Source organism: Schistocerca nitens, chromosome 2, assembly GCF_023898315.1.
Source record: "Schistocerca nitens isolate TAMUIC-IGC-003100 chromosome 2, iqSchNite1.1, whole genome shotgun sequence".
NCBI classification, from domain to species: domain Eukaryota; kingdom Metazoa; phylum Arthropoda; class Insecta; order Orthoptera; family Acrididae; genus Schistocerca; species Schistocerca nitens.
Genome location: NC_064615.1, coordinates 544,936,054 through 544,963,349, shown reverse-complemented (window position 1 = coordinate 544,963,349; position 27,296 = coordinate 544,936,054). Strand labels below are relative to the sequence as shown.

Here is a 27,296-nt window from a genome sequence, read left to right as displayed (position 1 = left end):
ACATTTTTTTCTTACCCCTATTTTACAAAATTTCTCATGTATTAATCAATGCGAAAAGCTATTTCCATGTATAGAAAGTTAGTCGATTGACCGAAAAAAAAATGAAATACAATCCAGAAGACTTTAAAATGCATATCTTATTTCGAATGAGCACTTGTTAATCATTGCTATTGTGAAGCTTATCTCGTCCACTGTAAGCTATTTGTTGTATCGAATCGTCAGCAGAGTGCAGTAAGCAACCGTTAAAACACTTGGACGACATTATATTCTTGTTGTATCGTAACATGATACTCACATATACTCTCCTGTGCATAAAACTGTTGCACAATAAATATAAACAAAGCATGTAATATGGAAGTCGATTCTTACCGATACTATTTAGACAGTTCCAACCCATTCGTTATTGCACGAGTATTTGCTGTGTACAAAACTTTATAAACGTAAAAAAAAAGAAAGGCTACGAGTGGAAGTCTTACTGTAGGAAACCGTGATTAGGTATCACAAAGTTGTATGAATGAACTTAGAAATCAGAATAAAATGTTTTCAATCTCCAAAACGATTGAAAGCTGCCTTTGGTAAATAGCTAATTACACTGAATTCAAGTAAATACTTTAACAAAGGTAATGCGGTAAATATACAAAATGCGCTTGCGCGAGCTTCAATGTAAAAAACACGCGTAAAATGAACACTAAAGACGTTAATCTCTGATGAAATAATTCTAATAAAAATTTTAATTGCGACTAGCAACACTTCGTAGATACTATATTGCGTCACGCAAATAACGATAAAGCTGTGTCTTTGAAAATATCTTTAGTCGTGACCGGAAGTAATTAATTCCTTATCCTTATCAGATACTATTCGAATAGTGCCGTAAAAACCTTCCCTCAAGGCAACAACCTTCTGCCTGTACTAATGTTATGTAGAGATATGTTATTTACAGAACAAAACATAAAATCATAAAATTACCATGGCTTCAAGATAGCCGGTATAGTTTTGTCACTCAAACATGTATTGCACTTATATAACTTTTCAGTTCAACTGATTGTCTGTGTTAGCATAGCAGTGCTGCACCATATGAAGAACCATAGTTACTACAGCTTCCTATTACAATGACTACTTGATTGAAAATTAGTTCTCAATTTAACGGATCTTTTTTATCTATATTTTTCCCTTAAGACTTTCTCGGAAGTTATGATGAGAGGACAGGACTACGTTGGTGGTTTGACTGGACCAATCTAATGTCCCATGAAAACTGCCGGACGGGCTGGTCGAGCGGTTCTAGGCACTTCAGTCTGGAACCGCGCGACCGCTACGGTCGCAGGTTCGAATCCTGCCTCGGGCATGAATGTGTGTGATGTCCTTCGGTTAGTTAGGATTAAGTAGTTCTAAGTTCTAGGGGACTGATGACCTCGGATGTTGAGTCCCATAGTGTTCAGAGCTATTTTTTGAACCAAGAAAGCTACTATTATACTGGCATGCGTATAACACAACTATAAAACTACTGGATTTATCTTACTTTGCGATGAGTTGCTTGCAGTACGATGTAATGCTATTTATGAAATTCAGTATAGACCGTAGGCTCGTTTGATTAGCGATGAACTTGAATAAACATGGGCCACACTGCTTTTATCATTAACTCGAAAAACCTTCTTGCGTCATGTACTACGCACATACACGTGCTCCCTCACTTATATCTTAGCTTCCCCCTTATTATAACACCAATTCCAGCACAATTTGTCATATCTGCCCCAAGACACATGTCTGTACCAAAACGCAGATTGGTCGCAACTCATCCCTCCGTGCGTTCTTACGCCAACGATATTATTGTTACATGAAATGTATGACCCGTGTCATACAAATATAGCATCCCTGTCATTTACAGACTATTTACTACAACGACTTGACATAATTATTTGTTATTTATTCTTTCATCATATATTACAGTCTCATAAAATATCATTTATGATTAATTTCACAAGTACATATAGTTGTAAAAATGGTTTTAAATTTATGAAACCAAGTAGCTGGAAAATACGTGCTGCACGGTGTCGTAGTTTTACAAGCTATTACTTAAGACCTGCACTTGTGAGCCATCAGTAAGGGAGGTGTTCAAAATGGAGTTTGGTATTTTCTTTGTGAAACAGCAGGCATCAGTGTTCTGGCAGTTTCAGAGAAAAAACGACAACGTAAATGTTTTTCATAAGCTGTTCAAAATACACACCTGTTTTGTTAGAATTAACGTATATGCTGCACTTGAAATGAACTGTGAAGACGGTTTACACTATCACCAAGTGCACGTGCTCTGAAAGTATGTATCTTAGACCTCATATCTTCGGGACATTTTGCTTATGTTTTCGTCCAAAGTACCACCTCCCAAACTATGGGATACTTCTCTTATACTGTGTAAGGTGTGAACAGTTATAGCCATATCATAGGTCGCTGTCGTACCTTTGAAAATATCTTTACGACTATCACTTTTGTCCCATTAAGAGTGTTTTGTTGAACTATTTCTGCAGTGAGTTACCGAATAAAATCATAAATCAGGTCCGATATCCGGTATTCTCATACGATGTTCACTAAATGACATTTCGGAACTGTATCGAGTATTGTTTGGAATATTTCAAGGAACGAGGCTTCCATGTGGGCGACATTGCCCATAATGTGATTCCTAGTTGACGAATATCACAAGACTTCGGTTTGCTGAATCAGTTTGGTTTTATATGGAGGAGACTTCCGTCCTCCAAAATGGTCATCAACCGTGGGTATAATAGGGGTTCATCTAATCTGCAACTAAAACGAGTTAGGCATCCAATCATGTGTGCTTTTTTCGAGTCGCTCGGAATGCTTTGTCGCTCTTTCGTCCTACGGTTCTGCTGGAACTGGAAAAAGTTGTGTATAGGACCTTAAAGACATCTTCTTAGATCCAGATACATTTCCACTACTGAGCGGTATTAGTTTCTACTGGTTCGATCAGTTACGTCAATGTCGACTAGCTGGGTCTTTTGAGACAATTCAACGAAACCTAATTCTGTGGTGAATCAGATTCGGAAAAGCGAAATCAGTACTTCGACCTACTATTTAATAGCTATATGTATTTTGAGAGTTAGTGACTGGTTTTGGAATCCTTTTACACTTGAGAAGTAGAGAACCATGACGCTAAGCTGTGATACATACTGGAATGCGCACGCAACACTTCTTGTAGGAATGGTGAAAACAGGACGCCAGCTTTAGTTACGCAACAAGAAAAGTTACTGCACCAGTTACGTTTTGCTGACAATAGTTTTCGCATTTTTATTTCACCTTAGTGTTGTTGGAAGCAACATAAGTTTTCGATCATTTGTCTGCGTGTGTGTAATTCAACGATTTTTCCCATGCGGTCGTCTGTTTCGTCCTCACTGCAATTAAAAAACCAGAAAATGTAAATCATAGAATATAATTTCAGCTATTCAAGGATAATATTTTTGGAGTATCTTCTTGCGCATTTCATACCGCCTTCAAAATACGGAGATCGAGTCAATTCACAACGTTTGTTTGTGCACATTGAACTGTAACGTAAGATGTCACGTGCCTCTATGACATGTTTCGGTGTGCTGGCTGAAAAATTTTCTCATGCGTTACATTTCAAATGTAAAAACTATAAGAGGTACTTACAAACGTAAGATGTACTGCAATAATGAACAGCAACGAAAATTGCGCTACAAGTCACTAACTAAACAAACTACTAACAAAGGGATTAAAGAAAGGTAAAGATAAGTACGAACAGGCACATAAAAAACAATATTAAACACTAAGTAGCATAAACAAAAAAAACTGGGGGAGAATCAAGTAAGAATTAGAAGGCCAAATACAGGGCACATAATAGACGCTACTGAAGAAAGCGAGTGCAGTGAAAAAACTCGTATATTCTTTACAGAAAACTACGTATTGAAACTGACAACAAGTATCCAACAAAACAGTTGCATAATAAAATAAAACTGCAATTACTGGAAACACATTTCTTGATCACAGAGTATAAAGAGAAGTACAAGAGCCCTAAAGTTACTATATTGAGATCTCATTCCAAAGAACAGAAGGAAACATGTCCAGTCATATTAAGAGCAAACTACAGATCCAACAGTGAGAGGATGTATTGTGTTCTTGGCAGATGCCATCGTACCGAAGAACATTTAACTGCATGGAGGGGTGGACACGGTCCTCAAGCACAAACGCATAGTAGTTTAGATCGATTATGGCTTCCATTATGAAGAATCACCGACACGAATACATTCCTCAGACCATAACGCTCCCTCACTCATTGCAGGTTGTTTGCCTTGAGACGTTTCACGCCCTACACGCCACCCGCCTTATACCCGATCGAGCATAAAACGTCTTTCTCCTCAAAAGGCCGCTCAAAGCAGGTCCGGTTCAGGTATTGGAGTGAAAATTGAAGCCTTCGTCGCCGGTGATCAGCAGTCGACGTGAGCGTACGAATCTGGAACCTACTGTGGACAGCGGGAAACAACGACTTTCGCGCGATAATCGTTGAGCAGACACTGCTGGTAGCCCCGTGGTTCATCTGGGGCGTCTTTCCCTCAACTGTACCATGCCTGTTCATCCGTACACATCTCCGCAGCTGTCTCTCACTTCTGTCATCTATGGTCAATGTTGCCCCACTGGTCATGCTGTCACTTTTCGATAGTGCAGTTTTACCATGCACACTTCACTTTAAGCAGGGTGACACTTGAACAGTTTACAAACTGAGGCGTGCATCCACTCTTTGCCTGAAAGGCAATAGCCATACCCTTTTGGACGTCAGATAAATAGCTTCGTTTCCGCATTATGACAACGATTGCACTGTCCCCCGCGGCTCCCTGATGATCTTTACATAGCCTCCAGCGTTAATACTGAGCCCTACCGTCATTGAGTGGTTATCTCGCGTTGAAGTCTAACAAAGGCGGCGGTCACATTCCTGTGACGGAACCGTGTCTGTACTAGTATCTTGGACTTAACGTAGATAGTGAAATGACTCTGATGTCTCCCATCGTACAATATTCGGAACATCACAAGAAGTTATGTGAGACGCTCCATGCAAGGCTTTCACTTCTTTGCCTCTCAGTTTAGTTTGAATGTAACAGAAAAACAAACAAAAACTAATGGCACCCATTAATCTTCTCTATCACGTGAGTTTCAGAGGACGGAACAGGGACAATATTCTAATAGGTTACGTTCATAATCTTGATGAGGAGCAAAAGACTTTACAGAGCCGTCCACTTGGAGATATGTGTGCTTTTCAGTGAAACCCCAGCTACATGATCGTAACGAGGAAGGCTTCCAGCTTCTGCAATACCTTTTCATTCTTTACTACTGAGGATAGAGCGGGCTGTCTGATGTCAAAACCAATGAAGAACCTAACTTTATCAGCCAAATATCTGACTAGCCTTCAGTGTGGCAGAGCCTTACTAAAAAGGCACACCTTCCCATATATAAGTGAGGAAAGAACTAATATTGTCAATTTAATTATGAGATGATAACAATCCAACAAGAACTTGAAAGACCACTGTAATTGTATATTGGAACACGAAATTAATAACGAGAACTTGTCCGACATGAGCATAGCGTGTATGTCGCTGTTGATTCGTTCTTTTTTATTTTGTGGGACGAGTGGAAAGTTCAAGTAACACATATATAACATACAGTAGTGTTGCAGTGCTAAGTGGGAGAGTTTCATTAACATACATTAGACGAAATAGCCATCTGTAATTACGTTCACTGACTTTTACAGCACTGGTAGGAGTGGCGGAGGTCCACGGACAACCAGAAGAGTCGACCACCGCCAACATCGGGAATGAGACTCTAAGCACCGGCAATATCACAGCTGACAGTAGATTTCTGGGGAGGTCGCCCTACACGGAAGATGACGATGATACCATTTGTGTCGCAGCAGACAACAAGTTCTACTTGTATGCTAATTCGTTGAAGCTGTATTCTTGCTACAACCAACTACCGAAAGGTAAGTTACTTCAAACAGAATTGTTTTCTGTTCAAAATTGACAAGATGAAACCAGTTTGTTCAGCATAAAAATTCGCGAATGGTCCCACAGCGAAAGTGAAAATATTAGTGAAATAAAATCATCAAGGAACAGTTGCTAACCTTGCCTCACCGAAATTACGAAAATGCAACTCTTCATGATTGTCCACCAAAACCATTCAGAGCAATTTGCTGTGCATGTTTAGTCCACCTTTTATAGTCATTTTCTTGCCCCTTAAAACTGCTGCATGTTTTTCACTACACACCCTTGAATTCTTTTAGGAGGATTATGTCGTGTAACGCGACATGAAGTACGCAGTGGGCCATAGTTTCAACATTTTACGAAAAGATATTTTAACAGGCGACGGAAGTTGCCACAAGTGCCGCGGTCTGTAGCGTGTGGTTAATTTTCATAGTGAATGTGTTGGCAGTGAAGTACACACACCTATACTAAGCTTAACACTATAAACCGATAGGCAACGTACACTTTTCTTCATATCCTGTAGAATGCCGACAACTGGATTAGTGTGTGTAAACAATACCCGTCATACGCTTAGGAACAAGTAGAAATAGTCTTGCAAGTTTAAAGAAGTTAAAGATTTAACGACGCGTTGACATAGAGACGACGAATTAGGTGAACTGGCCAATCATAAGTGAACGTACTGGACTACATCTTATCGGAAACATCATGTTGGCATTAAATTAGGGCACAGACTCATTCATTGTCTTAGTGAGACATCTGCAATGTAATATCATGCCGAAATACGGTATATGTTACTTATAGGCGATGACACACTGTACTAGCAATCAACCGTATAACCATTGCAAAAAATTTCCCAAATATCGGGCATTTATATGGTAAATAGCAGCATGCCACACATTTTAATTAGTAGTCAGTGAAGGTTGAAAAAAGAACCTGATAAATCACGTTACTTAGGCCAGACCAAAATATCGCGAAAGAAGAAGATGTGGGGTTGTCGTATTACTGGTTAAGATTTCCACTGCGTTAGAAGTTGTGCCTGTACGCGTGTTGGTTCGTACAAGAGTACATGAAAGTTAAATAATGAATATTTAGATGAAAATGTCTAGAAAACAAGCGGCAAAATCTACATGTATAGTAAGTTTGTTACTATACAACCACGACATTATTTAGTTTGGCTTTTCGTGGCCACTATTGTAAGCAGGCTGATACATTGCAGTCATCAAGAACAGTGGTTAAGGAAAACGCACCATCTATCGAAGCTTTCAGAACAGCTGTGCCTATACTGTGAAATTGCCCATCGTGTCCTAGCAAAATATCACGATTAAAACTCATGTTGAGCCGACCGAAATGCCCCAGTCCCACATGCATTAATATTGCGGACGATTAATAAACAGAAGGTGACCTCGCATCTCACACAAAGCTGAAGCCCGTAACTTCACAGGGATCGTGCAGAGTAACATGGGCGCAATTCAAAGAGAATAATTCTTCAAAATCTAATAAAATGTGAATCTTCGAGAGTTGGGGATAACTGAAGGTCTCACCACTAGAAACGTTTGGTCTCTCTCAAAACAATTAACATTTTGGTGATCTTGCGCTCTCCAAACTTGGCATTCTGAGTGATGGAGAAAGGTACCGGATTCATTCAGTGTTTCTACAGGGTGATTTCGTCGTTTAGCATCCGCAGTTCTGACTTTGACGATAGCTTCTGACAGTACGGCGAAATTGCAAGTTCTTCGTGACTGCGTTTATCTGTTGCCTATTCAAGTGTAATAACTGAGTTTATGTCTTCGATGAATCTCTTTCTGTGTCCTTTGATGTTCGTGGCTATTAAGTATCACGAAGGCAAAGTCTCATCACAAACATCTCCATTGCCGAGTTTCATTGCAGTCACAGCCAACTTATAGCTCAAAGCGGCTGCAACTCTCTTCTAGGATAAATGTTATCTTTGGTCAATTTATGGTCTGGGCTTTAAACTTCGCAAATAATAACTTCTTGAATTCTCTCCTTAAAGTTTCTGTTTCGTATCATATGGAATTATTTCATTCAGTCCTTTCTTTATGATAAGCGTTAGTATTTACATGACATTCTTCTTAATAAAACTGATCAGAGCGTAAAATTTGTGGTCAGTAACTGTCATCACTCTCAATATGACTTACTTTTCTATTTCTTTTTGCAACAAAAGGGTGTTCATTATGGCTTCTATAATCGGGTTGTTACAACTGGTTGGTGGAACGTTCGGACGGCAGAATACCGTTGCTGACATGTACACGAAGGACAGAGTACACGCACTTCATCCAGTCACGTTGGATCGTTCTTGTGTTAAGATGTTCTCGTGCGGCGCCAATTTCCACTGAGATCGTTCACGTTCGACTAAGTTTTAGGGTTAGTGGGGACCAGAAGTGCTAGCCATTCTCAAATCACAAACTCAGGGATGGCCAGATCAGTTCCCAGCAAACGAAAACGAGGTCCCTCAGGTTATCGTCATTTGGCACGTCTCAGGATACATGTCGTGCTTATTGAATGCTTCGCGCTCCAGGAGCATTACCCCCCCCCCCCCCCCCACCCTAGAGGAACTTGGTTGTAGTGGCATCCTTAAACTTTCGAAATATGCCGTAAGTCAGGTTGACGCGCGTAATCACTCTTCCAACTGACTGCTATATTACCAGTAAGGATAGGAACCCTGTAACATAGCACACTGGTGGGACCCCACATTATCGCTGATACACGACCATGACATAATCTTGTCACATTGCTGAGAGTAAGATTCATGCTATGTAAAAAAGGCGAAGAGTTTTAGTTGTCTCATCACTAGTAAATTTAAACTGCTATCTTATTTTAGAAGTTCCTATCTTTATAAAAGCACATTTTTCTTCGTTGCAGTTTACGTGGTGAAACCAAAGAGCCAGTGCAAACCTTACCTGTCAGATTGTCCCAGGAACTAGGAGTATTGCAAGTCCGTTGGCTCAGCTTGGATCGTCTGCGAGGGAGTGAACACTAAATCGCTGACCTGCTGACTGAAGACATCTGCTGTTTCCAGAGGAGCCAAGAAACTTCAAGAGCGTCAGAACTTGACTCTTTTACTTACACATAACCGGTGGAATCTACACATCTTATTCTGTGTCAGTTTCTGATTACTTCACGACACGCAGTAAATTTCATTACTGTAAAGATTAGTATTAAAATCATTGCATATGTATTCTTTTTATGTTTCTGTTGTTTCTATAACAGTTGTATGCCGACGCAATAGTTTCATGACGTCAACTGTTATATTAAACGGTAGAAGATATTTCTCTACCTACAGGTTCACGAAAATACTGACAAACTACGGCTTGTTATTAATAACATCAAATGCATTTCATCCGTTATCCACGATGACCTCCTATATTCCCAATATCCAGTTTCAACCGTAACACACTGACTGCCACGAGGACACCGGCGGCCACAGCAAAGACTCACGACTGACGCCACGGCTGGACCTTACCTGGCCTGGGAAATAAGTAAAAAATTTGTAATCCAGAGGAAATGGTGTCATATCTCACGGTTTTATATGGATTTATTGCAAGCAGTTATGGAAAGTAGACTTTGAAATATCACGCCAAGGTGCGGGTTCACATTATCGAAGTAGTAAAAGTGACCGTGTACCGTCTCAATTACTTGATATTCTCGCTTGAAGCGTAAGTACAAGTGCTTGCTGAAAAGTAATGTCTCCGTATTTTTATATGTCAATACTTATAAATCTTCTTAAATAAAATAAACTTTATTAACATTCTACACCCTTTTTCTTCGTGTCACTATGTTTAACCAAACGTGAGAAAAGTTTCTTGATACCGTCACCGTAGAATATTTTACTTTGTTGATGGAGCCACAACATTACTCCTACTTGCACCGCTTCATCACTATCAAAGCGAAATCGTTTAAAAGTTTTCTTAGACTTTTGGAAAAAGATGACAGTAGGATGGGGCCTTGACGGGGTGTATGGAAGATGCTCTGTGGCCTCGTGTACAAGGTGTAGGGTTGTACACATGTCGCAGCGCTTGTGCATTCTGTGTCGTTGTCATGATGAAGGAAATGTAGCTCCATCTCTGCAAGAACTCTTCGATTATTCGCCTTTTCAGTGTCTTGAAGGAATACAACAAGCAGTATCTCGAGCTGTGTCACAGTCACGTCACACACCGCCATGTTATACACTTCAGTACGTAGCCCTCGATCAGCAGAGGGTTGCAATTGCGTTATGGAATTGTGAAAGTCGATCGAGTAATATCCACGACGCGTAATAGGGTAACCTGCATTGTTAACACAATGAAATACTAGGAGGCATACATCCCGTATTATCAATACTTTCTTTCATTTTGTCTTCGGTAACGTCAGATACCCAAAAAAAAAGCATGATGCAAAACGAATGCTACAAAATAGTGTTATATCAATAAACAGAATGATAAATCGAGAGCCGGCAGCGGCGGCTGTGCTGCTTTAGGCGCTTCAGTCTGTAACCGGGCGATCGCTACGGTCGCAGGTTCGAATCCTGCCTCGGGCATGGATGTGTGTGATGTCCTTAGGTTAGCTAGGTTAAAGTATTTCTAAGTTCTAGGGGACTGATGACCTAAGATGTTAAGTCCCATAGTGCTCAGAGCCATTTGAACCAAAAATCGAGACAGGTAAGAAAATCGTTATGAGTTAGATTGAGGACACCATACAGCCGGCCGGGGTGGCCATGCGGTTCTAGACGCTACATTCTGGAACCGCGCGACCACTACGATCGCAGGTTCCAATCCTGCCTCGGGCGTGGATGGGTGTGGTGTCCTTAGTTTAGTTAGGTGTAAGTAGTACTAAGTTCTGGTTGAGTGATGACCTTAGCAGTTAAGTCCCATAGCACTTAGAGCCATTTGAACCTTTTTTGAAACCATACATTAACCATAATTTATTATGTTCAGTACTAAAATTAAATATAAATCCCAAATGGCCACAAAACACATAATTTGCTTGATAGGAGTAGCCCACATTATACACGATGAAGAAAAAATGCCACACGTCACGGTCGGCATGTCATTGCTCATCGCAGTTCAAGACAAAAGTGTATCAACCTAACCTTAGTCCAACTCACTGGTTAACAGAAATGCGATTCAGAAAATAAGGCTCTGGTAATGCTGTTACTGCATGCAGCGGGGCTAAGAACAAGTACCATTAATTCTGGGCTGAGGTGGAGCTCTCCCATTAGCTCAGTGAGACGAGAAAATGTCGTGGGAATCGGAGACTTGGACTCAATGATGTTCAAGTTCACTTTGCTCCAAACATTCTTTTTCAGATAAAGCATCAAACACTATCAAGTTGACACCTCCAATTGTGGTATATTGTATTTTTCTTTCTGTCTTTACTTAAAATTAAGACAGAACATGAACTTCTTACATATAAAACGTCTGCTTTGCTCTGTCCATGAGATAATTAAAAACAGTTGAAAATAATAATGCACACAATAACATCGTCGGTATCCAATGAGTTACAAAAGACGCAGTACGTAGGGGATACTAAATTGCACATTACGTTACACATTATAATTCCATTCTAGACATCCATCGTCCAGTCTCATCTTCATAGTGCTGGTACGTAGACACACGAACAAAATTCAGTTTAGGAAAGGCGTTCAACTACCTTGCATTTGCAAACTTCGCAACTAGCTGTGTCGTACGTTGCTGGACCCTACACAACACGTCTGCATCAACTTTTGTTATGTTTCCTCCCTCCCTGCACTTACACATTCACACACCAAAGTAGACTCCAGTGGATTAATGTCCAGAGATTGTGGAGTCCAGAACATCGAAAATCCATTACCCCATCATTTCCACCGAGCGAGGTGGTGCAGTGGTTAGACACTGGACTCGCATTCGGGAGGACGACGGTTCAATCACGCGTCCGGCCATCCTGATTTAGGTTTTCCGTGACTTCCCTAAATGACTCCAGGCAAATGCCAGGATGGTTCCTTTGAAAGGGCACGGCCGACTTCCTTCCCCTTCCTTGCCTAATCCAATGAGACCGATGACCTCGCTGTATGGTCTCCTTCCCCAAACAACCCAACCCCAACCCCCATTCATTTCCCCGGAAATGCTTCTATTCCAAAGTGTGGCAGTGTGCTAGCGTTCCGAAACCTAAGGTGTAACTGAACACCAAGAGAAACTTTTCAAACGCGTCAAGGAATATACTGCAAAGGAATGAACGGTGCAAGGGCACATGCAAATTGTCCACTAATAGGTAAGGGATCAAAAGCAGTTCATTCATGATTCTAGCCTGAAGATTTATGTTGCTGCCCCAAGAACACAAGCCATGTGCAGGGGTGTTTTTTTCAGAATTCTTCTAAATTTCGTGCAGCTATGGCTGCCTCACATCGGAGTGAAGGCAAGGCACGGCGAGCACTGTATACAAGTGTGATGAAATCAGGGCAGCACAGGGAACTGACGTGCTGTGAAGAACCGATACATTGCACGCAGTACCGCACCTAATGAACTGTGTGTAGGGACCGAAGAGGGCTGAGGGGACCTGACGCTGTAACTATTAAAGGGCACTCCACTTGTCTCCTCCAGAGGAAATACGTCAGGTGTGTAGCCCAGAGGCGAGTGAAGAACGATTGTTTAAATTGCACGCCAACCTCGACGACATGCTGGTGATGAATCTCGGCGGCAAACCGAACCGCTGAAACTACTACCAACCTCCGCTGCAAGGCAGCGCAATAGCTGCAGAGGGGCGGGCTGGAGCTGCACCGGCGCGAGGAGCGAAAGTGCCGCTAGCCTCCGCTCTCTGGGTGACATCGTCTGGCGGACTGCAGGTTGCTATTGGCTGTGGCGGGTCGGAGGCGCCAACTAGCGACCTCCCGGGTGAAGAGCAGTCTGCGGACACTCACGAATATGCCCTGGCTGCTAAGGTTAACAACAATGGCTGAAAGATGTTTTCCCTTCGGCGCTGTAAGTGGAGTCCACAAGATGAGTTTGAGGGAGCAGCCACCCACGTCCCAGGCTACCTATGCAGCCAAAACCCGCGGCGACCCCTTAGCTGTGACGTGAGTAGGAGCGCTACGTCTGCAACGCAGGGTGGCCGGACGACGATGCAGCAGGTTCCACCACTGGTATTGGTGCTGATCCACGCATGGACGCCACGTGGCGCCATCACTGGGATCGGTGGATGTCCCGCTGTTTAACTTTGATGCAGGAAACTCAACGAATGAGTTGCCGGTTTTTCTCTGCACGCTTAGGCGTAAGTCATCCCTCTCTACCAAATCATACCTCCCTGCCGTTGCGACTTACTGCAACCCCTGAGCGCTACAGGGCGGTTGTGAAATGTCACGTTCACAGGTGACACGCAGGTTGTATTCCAATCAATAATGATTGTTGTGAGTTGAAAATAACTTCAAGAGTGAAGGGAGACTCTCAGTCTATCCCACGTTACTTTTAAAATGTTCAATATCTTTACTTGGTGCAGAATACATTCACATAGCTGTACTCGTCCATTTCGGTCTTCTGGCCACTGGTGGTGAATCACCTTGCTATGATCATTGTGCATCACTTCAAAAACCAGTTTTTCACATATCTGGAACTGCATTTGGTGATGTTGTTGAATGGTTTACAGAATTCAGTTATCTGTTTGTGTAGTAGGTTTTGTCCTTGGGCGACCACCGTGCATTACTTGTGTACGAAGGTTACCTGTTTCCCAGAAGGCTGTGCTTCAGGTGACGAAAACCATTCTCATCTAGATGTCGTCTTCTGTGGTACTGTGTAGCATATGCACGAGAAACAGCAGCCTTTTGATTGGAAACACTCAGCATCAGAAACGATGTATATCTTTTGTTCGTTTCATCGAGAAGCTGCCCTACATAAAATTGACAGCAGTAGCCATGGTTGTCAATTATGCAGTCAGTAGACACATACACACAGGTTAATGGATCTCACTCTAATGCCATAGGCAACTATCATTTTATAGGCCATTGTCTTGTGTTGAAATGATGCCCAACTTACAAATTACGAGAGCTGTGGAATGGGAACCATATAATGTAAAAGAAACCTGACGAGGTTTTGAACAACGGCTACATGTGGCTGTAGGTTTGATGTTTCGTCGGACCACTCAGTGAGCTGCATGGTCTGGCACGGTTATGTGGGATGACACACGGTCATTTTTACATTCCGATGCCCTACACGATATGACAGTGTTGACAGCTCCTCGTTTTCACCGAATATGTGTATTCTAAACGCAACTGATCTTATTTTGACACATAATTTTTCCATTAGGATCTGGTTAAAGATTCGTATCCTGGTATTTATTCGTCACTCTGTAGGAGGAAGTTAGCCAACAAGAGTATGTAATAACATTCACTGAAATTACAAACGGCTAGAAAACAAGAATGTTGCAAAGTGGGAGTTGTTGTTGTTTACGTTACGGTTGGAAGGAGCTCTCCAAGCCTCTTTATGTCTCAAAATGTGACGTTTTAACTGATCCCTTTATCTAGTCAGCTTCAGCCCACAATTTACTTTTCTCCAAAATTCTGTTCAGTGCCTTCTTATTTGTTAGGGCATGTAGCAATCTTATCTTCAGCATTATTCTGTTGCACCTCACTTTAAAGGTTTCTATTACCTGCTTGTCTAAACTGTTTATTGTCCATGTTTCACTTCCATATACGGCTACACTGCGAACAAATACTTTAAGGTAAGATGTCATACACTTTAATTTATATTCGATGTTACCATATTTCTCTCCTTCGAAGACACTTGTCTTGCCATTGCCAGTCTATATTTTACATCCACTCCAACTCGGCTACCGTAGACGTCCGCGTTCACTTTCGCCATTTTTATTCGCTGCAATTTTTCTATCTTCTCAATTCATCAAATGAATGCAGTATCAGAGCGTAGCGTATCCCGTCGTATACAATCTTCTAAAAACAACCAGAAATACAGGCGGGAGACATCGTTGACAACCTCTAATATTTCTGCAGAAGCGTACCTTGCCACTTTCAAGACAAAACTGCAATAAGCAAGCGCGATGGAAACGAATTTAATAGTTCCGCTTTCGCTGAAAGTCCGTAAAGTTAACACACACACTGTCAGCATTAGCGCCGACACAAAGATGGCCGTCGTCATGTGACCAAACCCGCAGATTCCACGTGTGACCGATTCGTAGTATTAAATAATTCTCGTACTAAATCGCACGGAATCATACTGTCTTCACGAAACGTAGTTAAAAAAAAAACTAAGTACGTCTTTGTTTACATCTTTCTTTCTACTAATTTTGTTTAAATAATTACATTTTCAGTGCAGATTATAGCGTTAGTTGTTTGCTGCTGAGTGAAAGTCCCGCGGCAGCCGTCCGGACGAAAGCGAACGCCCTTTGGAAGCGGGTAGCGGCCGAACCTCCTCTGACGCCTCGCGGATACTGGAACACTGGCGCAAAAAATGTTAACGGTGTCTCCGCGGCCGCGATCCCCTACTTTTCTCAAGTCGCAATACAGCCATTCACGCACCCTCCTAACGTTAACTCTACACTAAAAAATGTTACTGCATATATTGTTAATAAACTTCCTATGTTCAAGAAAACCTGTGACTGGTGTAACCTAATGGACTTTAATGCAAGGCGATCATTTATCCTGGGCCTCTTCCCAAGGCACAATGTGGATGAAGGGACTCGATGTGCAAAATCGGTGGGCACACAAGATTGTACAATGTCTGACCTACCTGGTATCAGATCCATCCAAACCGAAGGAGCACACCACAGCAGCCTTGTAACCTTACCTTAGTTAGGCCCACTGTAAGAAATACTATTCCTAAAATTTTATTTTCGTTGGACAGGTCTGATGGAGCAGTTTTGAAATCTTTAACCGTTTTTCTTTTACTTATTTTTAGTGTTGACATTGCCTTTCAACGGCAGTATTTTTTTTTACATGAATTTACTTCGAAACTCCATGGAAGCAAATTGGGACTGGCCAAGTGGCAGCCATCGTTACTTTTGAAAAAACTTGTTACGTTAATCATGAATTAGCAAGCAAAGCAAATTTAAATTTATAGCAAAATTAATGTTATTCCGTGGACTGTAGTTTATTTCTTTGAATAAAGCGACCACATTTAAAGATGGTGTTACAAACCAAAGCAATTACTTCGATTGAAAGTCTCCCTCTCTCTATTATGAAGCAGTTCGTATTAATAATGAATTTACTTATTGCACCTTTTACTCAATTATTAAACAAACACGCAATTTAACTTTCAAACTCTCATTACACAACATGCATGAGCAGGAAACAGGACTGGTGATGGCCTGTGGCAGGAATTTTTGGAGAATAAGTTTGCACATCTTCAATTTTTGCATTTCAAAGTAAGTAGAGTGTAGCCCCTTACACGTTTTGAGATCAAACAAACAAGTCTCTAAAAGTAATGCTTGCCCTGAGTTGTGTGCTGGAGGGCTCATAGTACTGTTGGTACAACCATTTCGGTCGGCTCTTCACGTCCCCAGTGATCGAATTCCTTATTGATAGCCACGTCACAAGCAGGAGCCATCTTTACTCGTCGGAGCGTCGGCCGAAATTCATCATAAAATTATTCCAATAATCTTGGTTTCCGAATTGATACATACTGGAGACGACTTTGGGTCATAAAAGCCGTGCCGTCCGAATATTTGGTTGCACTTTTTTCACAACTTTAGCACCAAATAAGCGTCACCTTAGAGGACCTATCACAGCCCGATACAAATGCTGTGAAGGCTCCCACGTAATTGCCTTTCTTTCCACCGTCTTTTCACTTGGCGCTCCTCTCGCCAAGGCCACCTCAACTTCTGGTCACGTAAAACCCTTTGTACTACCGCTCATGTTATTCTGTACATTTGATTAACATATTAACCGCGAAAATTAGCCCTGAGGTGGTTACAGTCATTACAATTTTTTCATTGAATGGCAATAACATTTTCCTTATCGTTAATTTACAATTGGGTATGAAGTAATTCGTTTATGTCAAAGAGTTTTGCATACAAACATAACCATTTTACACATTCATTTGCTCACTCCCATTACATCTCTCTATAGCACCTAATATCGATCTTTCAACATACCAGTACCCTAAAGCAAAGTTAAAAAATATAGAAAAATTTATTTACTTTTTAACGGTGGCTTCACATATGCCTCACATTTCGTTAAATCTTCCTGAAGGGATGAGCTTAACGAAATGTTTCTTCAGTAAAACTCTATTCCTCTATGATCAAAATTATTGCTATACATCCCAGCAAGATAACACCTTACCAAGCGAAAAATACAAACCTAAGTTGCATCAAAATTTACATGACTACTATTCCTTCACCATCTCCTCCTCTTATTTTTGCATATTTGGTCCTCTCTTTGGTAAAATACACATTACTCATTACTTGCTTGTGTTCAAATTATAGATTTTTCTAAGTTACTCTTATAACTTCCAATAAAATTGGCCCAAAACATCAACACGTGCAGTAACTTTTCGTTTAGCTTTTGTTTTTAGTTACGCTTGTAATTCCGACCTTCTAATGAAGTAGGCGATAGCTTATATTTAAAGAAACTTATTCCAGAATGTTAGGTGAGTTTAATGCACCTTTCCAAAAGTGTTGATGAAAGAAAGGTGGTGTTTTAGTTCACAGCCTTCGAATGCATCAGCCAATCACATCAAGAGGCTGCAATTTTTTGCCATACTTACCGCAAAAAGGCACTATCAGCTGTTGGTACCTCACACCAGTAATTATGTCATATACATAATGCTGCAGCGTCCATTGCTCCGAGGAAAGGAGCTTGGACGCAGGTATGATGTAGGTGTGATATCACAAGACGTGGGATATTTCTAGTCTAGGATTTTCCATTTGACTTCGGACAGTCGGACGGAATGCTCTTGTTGCACGGCAAAGCAACCCACCACACTGCCAATCGGACTAAGCCTGATCTTCAACAATTCGGTTGAGAAACACTGCAACATGCTCCGTTCAGCCAGAACCTTTCTCTGCGTGATTTTCACACCTTTGGTGACCTGAAGAAAGACATGTATGGACGTCCGTTTCTGCCGGTCAAGGAAGTACAGTTGCCAATGCGCTTGTGAATCCGTCATCGGCCGACCACATTTTACGAAACAGGAACTGTCACAATGGTATAAACATCGTAATACGTGTGGTGACTCCTTTTGACTGGAACCATTCCAAGATACCCTTGTTAAAACAACATGTACGCAGGACACATTTCATTAAGTGACATAAAAGTACAACTTCACTAAGTATTTACAGCTCATTACAGATTATTCTAAGTGTCTTCCACAACATGGCAACTGGTTAATAATGCATATCTACACACACAATTCTACGTATACATACACTTGTACCAAGTACACATGTGCTTCGTACTAAATGTAAATGGTCGAGTTACATGGACTTTTATCTACAAAACGTGGAATCTAAATTCATACATAAATCATTATCTGGACATCACCATTGAAAACCATTTTAGATGCTGCTCATTAAATAGTGGTGTGTTTATGGCCTTTAATTTTGTTTATCCAGGATATACTAGCAAGTAAGCACCAACATTTAGAACAACGCCTATTTCAAATGGACCAGTATATAACGTTTGCCTGTTGTTGTCTTTTCTATTCACGAGAGAGGATTTTGTGTGATTACTGATGAGGTCTCCACCTCCTACATTTAATCCTTGCATCTCCATACTTTTTTGTATTCACCAGTGACAGTTGGTCTGTCAACTTACTATGTGACTTTTAATGTGTTTGGTGAATGGAGGGCAGGATGTTGCTGTCGGGTAGTAAGCTGAGCAGAATGTCTCTTTCATTTCAAATGTTTAACAGCAATTAAGTCAACCTATCAATACACGTGATTCCTGGCTTCTGGAGCCAGCGACAGTGCAACTGTGTAATAGCTTTCAGTAGTGTCAATTAGACATGGCAAAAAGTTTGCTATCGAATAGAGCTCTGTATGAATAAAGTGGCCTACTCTAATTGACACACTCCTTATAGCAACACTGCATATCTGGCAGGTAGAAATATTTCGAACAACGTAGAATGATAAAGTTCTATGTACTGCAACGATTGAAACAAGTTATTCTAATTTTATAATGTACTTTAAAAGAAAAACACATTCCATGAAACACTGGTAACCGGTAATGTAAATAAAATATGTGATGGACAATGGACTTGGAGCTGTAAATCTAATTTTCAGTGACTTAAAAATTCGCCAACTGGCACATACTGCCACACTCGCAACCACACACAATACAAGACAAAACCAGTTGATAATTAACACAAATATCCACTGATCGAAAACTTGACTAACAGACATTGTTAGATTACACACAGCGAATCTATCATTTCACCAGAAATAAAAATTGGTGCTGACAACATCATCGGCACAACCGTTGCGCAGGAATTCTAATTCCTGATTAAACACATAAAACTTCAGAATTATTTCTTGGTACAGACAGCAGAGAAACAATTCCGGCTAACACCATGTGTGACAGTCCATATCTTTAGCAAGCAAAGTGTGTCAATGTTGCAGAGGGCAGGGAGCCCCTCACAAGGCATTGCCACACTGAGCTAAGCCGTAAGCAAGAAGTGTAGAGGACGCATTGTGATTGCAAACAATAGGTTGATATGTGTGCCATTCAGAATTGAGTAGTAACATGTGACATCTCAGTTTAGCGTTTGATGGCATCTTAGCATTCGTGGGGAGAGCGAAGGGAGGGAAAACCGACAATAACTGAGACTCCACAGTGAGGACAGGTCTAGCTACAGGTCTAGCTTAAATACCTTCCATTTCAGAAACATTACTGCATGAATCTGATTCTGACAACATGACAGTCTTGCTAGTTACAGCGTAAACTATTTCTGCAACTCGCTATGTGCTCCTGCTGCCAGAGTGAAGACTGTTTCCAAGACATCTGCCAGCTGGTTGTGATGGAACACAGCCACTGTAAACTACTGATGCTGTTTGGTTACACCAGAGATTGACAGAAGACGCCGTGAAGCCGGCCATATCGAGAGACTACAAGCTAGTGACTTTAATCCGTTCGGAGAGGTACTTGAGTACCACCCACCTGGCTCTACAAGCTACAGCCACTATAGCTGAATGTTGTATGCTATGTTGGGTGTCTGGGGCTTCAGCCTTCATGACAATCGCCATCCTCGCTACACTTTTGTTACATGTCACTCCATCAGGTCTGTGCCTGCGTCAAATCGCTGTTGAGTCCCGACACAACAACCACAGCCGCCAGAGTTCTCCATTCACAGTCTTTGTTATGCATCGGCGTGCGAAATGGTGCTCCTGCTACAGAGCAAATGCTGCGCTGTGATGCAACTAATGCATATTACATGTTTGCAACAGAGGGTTCTTAACTTACCGCAAAATACTGCTAAGTAGATAGCAATTGCTGTTAACAGTAACTTTGGTGTTAGCTATCAGGCACTGAGATATTTATCCTCTGAGGGTGTTACCCCTGATATTAAAAGTATGGAAGTTAAGTGTGCGATTAGATCCACTCTTCCTATAAAGGCGTTATTGTAAGCCATTAATTCTTAAATAAAACCTTTAATTTAGATGTAGACAGTGTTCAGCGTACGAACTATATTTGCCACCACCAAACAGATTGCGATATGGTGCCTATTCCATAAGATTCAGTTAAAACTGAACACGGCACATATACTGCCTAAACAAATGTATGTCATGAATAATAACCAACTCTGACAGGTAGACAGAAAGTTCCACCATGACTGCAACAGACAAATCATTTGCAGCCAGGCAAATGGCAACAACAAATTTTCCTCACACAGGTGTGCAATCAGTTTCTTAAGAATAATCACTACAGATGATATCAAATAACATCGAGTCACTTATCCAACGTACATAAAACACAATCCAAATAGCCTCACGTCCCTCTGACTTACTGGAAGATTGCCTCAATGTCGAACGAATCAGTGTAGGGGGAATATGAAGAGGAATGTGGCATCAGTGGAAATCTGGGTTGAGGCAGGGGGAAATGCTAGGTTAGTACCAGCAGTTGTGCAAAGGCGTGTTGAAGCGAGCAGGAGACGTAGGTCAGACTTCGTCTTTGGTACAAAAATGCGCAGAAAAGTGTAAGGTACAAATTAGACAGTTGTAACTAAATGTCATTGCAGAGCAAGATTAGATTAGATTAGATTAGATTAGATTAATACTAGTTCCATGGATCATGAATAAGATATTTCATAATGATGTGGAACGAGTCAAATTTTTCAATACATGACATAATTAAGTTAATTTAACAACATACTTAAGTTCATATAACAACTTTTTCATTTTTTGTGTTTTTTTATTTTTTTAAATATTTTTTTTTGTTTTTTTTTCTTGTTTTTTTAAATTTATATCTAAAAATTCGTCTATGGAGTAGAAGGAGTTGTCATTCAGAAATTCTTTTAATTTCTTCTTAAATACTTGTTAGTTATCTGTCAGACTTTTGATACTATTTGGTAAGTGACCAAAGACTTTAGTGCCAGTATAATTCACCCCTTTCTGTACCAAAGTTAGATTTAATCTTGAATAGTGAAGATCATCCTTTCTCCTAGTATTGTAGTTATGCACACTGCTATTACTTTTGAATTGGCTTTGGTTGTTAATAACAATTTTCATAAGAGAGTATATATACTGAGAAGATACTGTGAATATCCCTAGATCCTTAAATAAATTTCTGCAGGATGATCTTCGGTGGACTCCAGCTATTATTCTGATTACACGCTTTTGTGCAATACATACTTTATTCCTCAGTGATGAATTACCCCAAAATACGATGCAATATGAAAGCAACGAGTGAAATAGGCGTAGTAAGCTAATTTACTAAGATGTTTATCACCAAAATTTGCAATGACCCTTATTGCATAAGTAGCTGAACTCAAACGTTTCAGCAGATCATCAATGAGTTTCTTCCAATTTAATCTCTCATCAATGGCCACACCAAAAAATTTGGAATATTCTACCTAAGCTATATGCTTCTGATTAAGGTCTATATTTATTAATGGCGTCATACCATTCACTGTACGGAACTGTATGTACTGTGTCTTATCAAAATTCAGTGAGAGTCCGTTTACAAAGAACCACTTAGTAATTTTCTGAAAGACAGTATTGACAATTTCATCAGTTAATTCCTGTTTGTCAGGTGTGATTACTATACTTGTATCATCAGCAAAGAGAACTAACTTTGCCTCTTCATGAATATAGAATGGCAAGTCATTAATATATTAAGAACAACAAAGGACCCAAGACTGACCCTTGTGGAACCCCATTCTTGATAGTTCCCCAGTTTGAGGAATGTGCTGATCTTTGCATATTATGAGAACTACTTATTTCAACTTTCTACACTCTTCCAGTTAGGTACGAATTAAACCATTTGTGCACTGTCCCACTCATGCCACAATACTTGAGCTTGTCTAGCAGAATTTCATGATTTACACAATCAAAAGCCTTTGAGAGATCACAAAAAATCCCAATGGGTGGTGTTCGGTTATTCAGATCATTCAAAATTTGATTGGTGAAAGCATATATGGCATTTTCTGTTGAAAAACCTTTCTGGAAAGCAAACTGACATTTTGTTAGTACTTCATTGTTACAGTTATGTGAAGCTACTCTTGAATACATTACTTTCTCAAAAATTTTGGATGAAGCTGTTAGAAGGGAGATTTGGACGGTAATTGTTGACATCAGATCTATCCTCCTTTTTATGCAAAGGTATAACAATAGCATATTTCAGTCTATCAGGGAAAATGCCCTGTTCCAGAGAGCTACTACACAGGTGGCTGAGAATCTTACTTATCTGTTGAGAACAAGTTTTTAGTATTTTGCTGGAAATGCCATCAATTCCATGTGAGTTTTTGCTTTTAAGCAAGTTTATTATTTTCCTAATTTCAGAGGGAGAAGTGGGTGAGATTTCAATTTTATCAAATTGCATAGGTATGGCCTCTTCCATTAACAGCCTAGCATCTTCTAGTGAACATCTGGATCCTACTATATCCACAACATTTAGAAAATTATTATTAAGAATATTTTCAACTTCTGACTTTTTGTTCGTAAAGTTTTCATTCAATTTGATGGTAATACTGTCTTCCTGTGCTCTTGGTTGACCTGTTTCTCTTTTAATAATATTCCAAATTGTTTTAATTTTATTATCAGAGTTGCTGATTTCAGACATGATACACATACTTCTGGATTTTTTAATAACTTTTCTTAATATAACACAGTAGTTTTTATAATGTTTGATAGTTTCTGGGTCACTACTCTTTCTTGCTGTCAGATACATTTCCCTTTTCCGGTTACAAGATATTTTTATACCCTTAGTAAGCCATGGTTTCTTACAAGGTTTCTTACGGGTATATTTAATTATTTTCTTGGGGAAGCAGTTTTCAAATGCATTTACAAAAAGTCATGAAATAAATTATATTTTAAATTGGCATCAGGTTCACGGTACACCTCATCCCAGTCTAACTGCTGTAGGCTTTCCCTGAAATTTGCTATTGTTAAATTGTTGACTGAACGTACTACTTTAGGGACTGTTTAGTATTGCTGAATGGAGCTATGTCATATATTGTAACTAGCTGTGCACCATGATCAGAAAGACCATTCTCAACAGGCTGAGCATTTATCTGGTTAAACTTATCTTGGTCTATAAAGAAGTTATCTATCAGTGAGCTGCTATCCTTTACCACCCGAATAGGAAAATCAATAACGGGTGTCAAGTGGGATGAGACGTGAAACGGAATGTGGACTGCAGTGTAACGCATGCTATGGTAATGCGTGGAGCTGTACAAAGCCTCTGTACGCAGGGGGTTGCCGTAGTAAGCGCATTTACCAACTAAGCAGGAATCCTGCTTTCTGCTCTTGGCCTTGCAACAGATTCTCATTTTTGACTTCGGTCTATCAATATATGATTGAAACTTATAAACTATCCTGGCACCACATAGTTTCATATGATCTATATGTAGACTTCTTCATTTGAGGTCTGGGCATCGTGGGGAGAAGTTCAGTATTGCCATAAACAAAACGTTATAAACTATTATTCTGAAGCAATAGGGTTTCGAAGTAGTAACTACATTATTACAAACTGACTAATAATTTATTATAAAAAATTACTTCTTCTGATATATTATATACAATCCCTTGTCGTTTATTACATTTTTGTACACTACTTCTTGCAGTACACATATGATTTTTTATTTACAAGAACTTATTGTTTATTAACAGTTTGTGATTATTTGCTACTTCCATAGCGTTTTTTACTTAGATTTTCTGAGATCAGATTTGTTTGCTGTATTTACACACTCACACACACACACACACACACACACACACATACACTCTATCATTTTATCAAGAGATATTATTGTAGTGGATGAAATTCAAATACCTCAGTCTTCAGTAAAGAACAGTCCTACACCCTCCTTTTGTATTAGAGGATTGCTGTGCTACGAGAGAAAGTAATCTTTTGCCAAAAATTTAATGCTTTGATCCAGTAGGTGGAATCACTTAATGAAAATAGTATGTCGGCTCGTTTCGTAAAGAACTACATTGTTAGAAATTCGCTCAGACCCACTTCCCCAGCTCCTAATAGAAGTACGAACTTTGGAGTAACGAGCATATCTCCCAATGTAACCTCATTACTCTGAATCTTCATACTTTTTTCAGAATGTACTAATTGGCATTTCTGAAGACGAAACAAATCGAGGATTGCATAAGTCAGACATCTGTCTAATCATAATGAAGAGTGACCAGTTCCTCATCAAACATCGGATATTCCCAAATGGCTCTGAGCACTATGCGACTTAACTTCTGAGGTCATCAGTCGCCTAGGACTTAGAACTAATTAAACCTAACTAACCTAAGGACATCACACACATCCATGCGCGAAGCAGGATTCGAACCTGCGACGGTAACGGTCGCTCGGTTCCAGACTGTAGCGCCTAGAACGCACGGCCACTCCGGCCGGCGGATATTCCCAGGTGCATACAAGGTATTTTTCCTGTAAATACGTATTTGTTGTGAAACAAATTTTTCTTTTAGTATTACATAAAAATTTTTATAGGTGTACCGGTATGGGAAACGGTTAATGAAACAGTTACGTAGTTCAGTCTGGCTATCTCATGTTTTTCATTAATAACACTATTTAATCTCTCCTCGTAAAATGCTATTACATCTCTCTCTGGACAGATCACGTTTCCTTCCCTTTTTTTCTACAAGCAGTAACTCTCAGTCCTCTTCAGCTCCTATCGGTGGGTGACCTGTCACATGTATGTCCTTGGTAATGCCTGATTTTTTGTAACTGCCTAGTCCAAAGACGTCTCTGGGTTCTTAACATCTCGGCGCTGATCTCTGCCTTAGAGACTAGTGTTTGCTCTATGTTTCTGTTGCAGCTGGAGTATTTTTTATTTTATTTTACTCCATTTTTGTGGTGTACAGACAGGAAACTAGTAAATTTACAGTCGATTTACTTATTCTTTCCATAGCATTCATCGATTGGAAATATTTACATAAACCTACATACTTTCGACAGAGATTTTAGATCTTTCTGAATCTACAGGACATTCCTCCATTCATTCATTAGACCATAAAGTTTTTGTAAAGCAAAATAATATGGATTAATTTCTTATAAGTCGCACGTTTACAGCAATGTATTAGCATTGGTTTTTCATGGTGTTGTAGCATGTGTCGTGTTGGTGTGTGTGCCTTGTTCTATTATTTTCTGGCTTTGACCATAAGGAAAAATGCGAAAAGAAAGTAATTAAATTCGGAGGTGTGTAAAATGTGTGTGTAATCCGTATAGTAAAGTCACTGATCCTCTTGGTATGAATAAATGAAACCAAATCTACATACGCTAAATTTAAACTTCCTGGCTTATCGCCATGTTATATGAAATGAACTTGAATACAGCCATTTTGTGTATTGAAAAGAACCTATCGTTTAAGGTGATAACTATTGTCGTAATTCCGATGCACTCGCAAATTCTCAGAAAAATAAATAACATGAAATGAATCTGAATTCAGAATGAATTTAACGTTTAATCTAGAGATTGATTATGCATACTGTAAACTGAATGCAAATGCGCATATGCAGCGTCTTACCGTAATCTGGAAATTCGATCCGAAAATTCAGTTTCGACCAGGTCATATCCGGGAATTCCCGATTGTTTTCCAAATAATGTTTGGTAATTGTTCCTAAGGTTGTTGTTGATTGTCATGGAAAAGAGAACAGATGGTATAATACATGTAACAAAGTCCTAACACGCAGTCACCAATGTAAATAATAATAATAATAGTACCACATATGAGGATGAGAAATCATATCATATATTTAATAATATTTCAAAGTATTAAGATTAAACAATATTATTTCCCCATACATCGTCTGGCGTGCGAACAACGGCATTGGCAGCTGATGTTGTGCGTTTTCTAAGTATTTTTGAATTACTGTGAAGACTGACCTATGGTTCCTTTATGCTGGGACTTTATAAATTTCCATCAGATCGCACACAGACGTCTGCCATGTCGCAGCCGTTTACACCCTTGTTAACATCATTTAAATGAGAAAAGGACATAGAGATTACTGAAAAATATATTCAAGAAATCACCTACACACATTAATAATGAACAGGCATTTAGATATAAATAATAATTGTTGCTTGACGTACAGTATATTAATATAATTGAGTACGTCGATACGCCTCTTCAGATCTGCCTATGTTCAGTACGTAATTAATTATGTCAGAGTTACGGAGCAATGACAAAATGCCTCCGTACAGAAACAGGTTACTACACCACTCTAAATAGGACGACAGGTGTCAGAGCTGAAGAACAACAATGAAACTATTGCTATTTTTTCTCACCGCAACTACATATCATGTCTTTGACAGCGCGAAAAAATTATATTATCGCTTTCGTGTGCATATGAGCACTTAAAAATAGTTTTCGGTGGTGTGCAATCAGACATGCCAAACAGTTTGCTCTGAAACAGAGAACTGTATGAATAAAGTGGCCTACTCTAACTGACACACTCCTTATGACAACATTGCAGGTATGGTAAGTAGAAGTATTTCTAACATTCCATGTAAACCATAGAACAAAGAAGTTCTATGTACTGTAACGTTTTAAACAATTTATCATAATTTTCTAATGTGCTGTAAGTGAAAAATACATTCCATGAAACACCCAGAACAGTCAGCTTTCAATAACATAATTAAACTCTCTGATGAACAATACTCTTCAAGCTGTACAACCAATCTGCAGTGGCTTAAAAATTCGTCAACTGGCACGCACCGCC

The 27,296-nt window shown here is 39.9% G+C and overlaps 2 protein-coding genes across 5 annotated transcripts in view; one reads left to right on the top strand and one right to left on the bottom strand.

The window, feature by feature from the left end:
- The window catches only part of LOC126236547 (uncharacterized), a 342,194-nt gene extending 333,008 nt beyond the window's left edge, over positions 1-9,186 (top strand). For 2 of the 4 annotated variants that reach the window (XM_049945951.1, XM_049945950.1), the window contains exon 3: positions 8,871-9,186. In XM_049945951.1, the coding sequence (XP_049801908.1) occupies positions 8,871-8,932 (62 nt within the window). In that variant the 3' untranslated portion in view covers positions 8,933-9,186. Of the gene's footprint in view, positions 1-5,876; positions 5,990-8,870 lie in introns of all 4 variants that reach the window. The other 2 variants (XM_049945954.1, XR_007544940.1) reach the window with 2 other exon arrangements.
- Positions 1-26,162, bottom strand: part of LOC126236536 (uncharacterized) — a 302,827-nt gene extending 276,665 nt beyond the window's left edge. Inside the window, exon 1 of the mRNA XM_049945908.1 lies at positions 26,102-26,162. Within this exon, the coding sequence (XP_049801865.1) occupies positions 26,102-26,147 (46 nt within the window). The 5' untranslated portion in view covers positions 26,148-26,162. The remainder of the gene's footprint in view (positions 1-26,101) is intronic.
- Between the last annotated feature and the right edge of the window lie 1,134 nt (positions 26,163-27,296).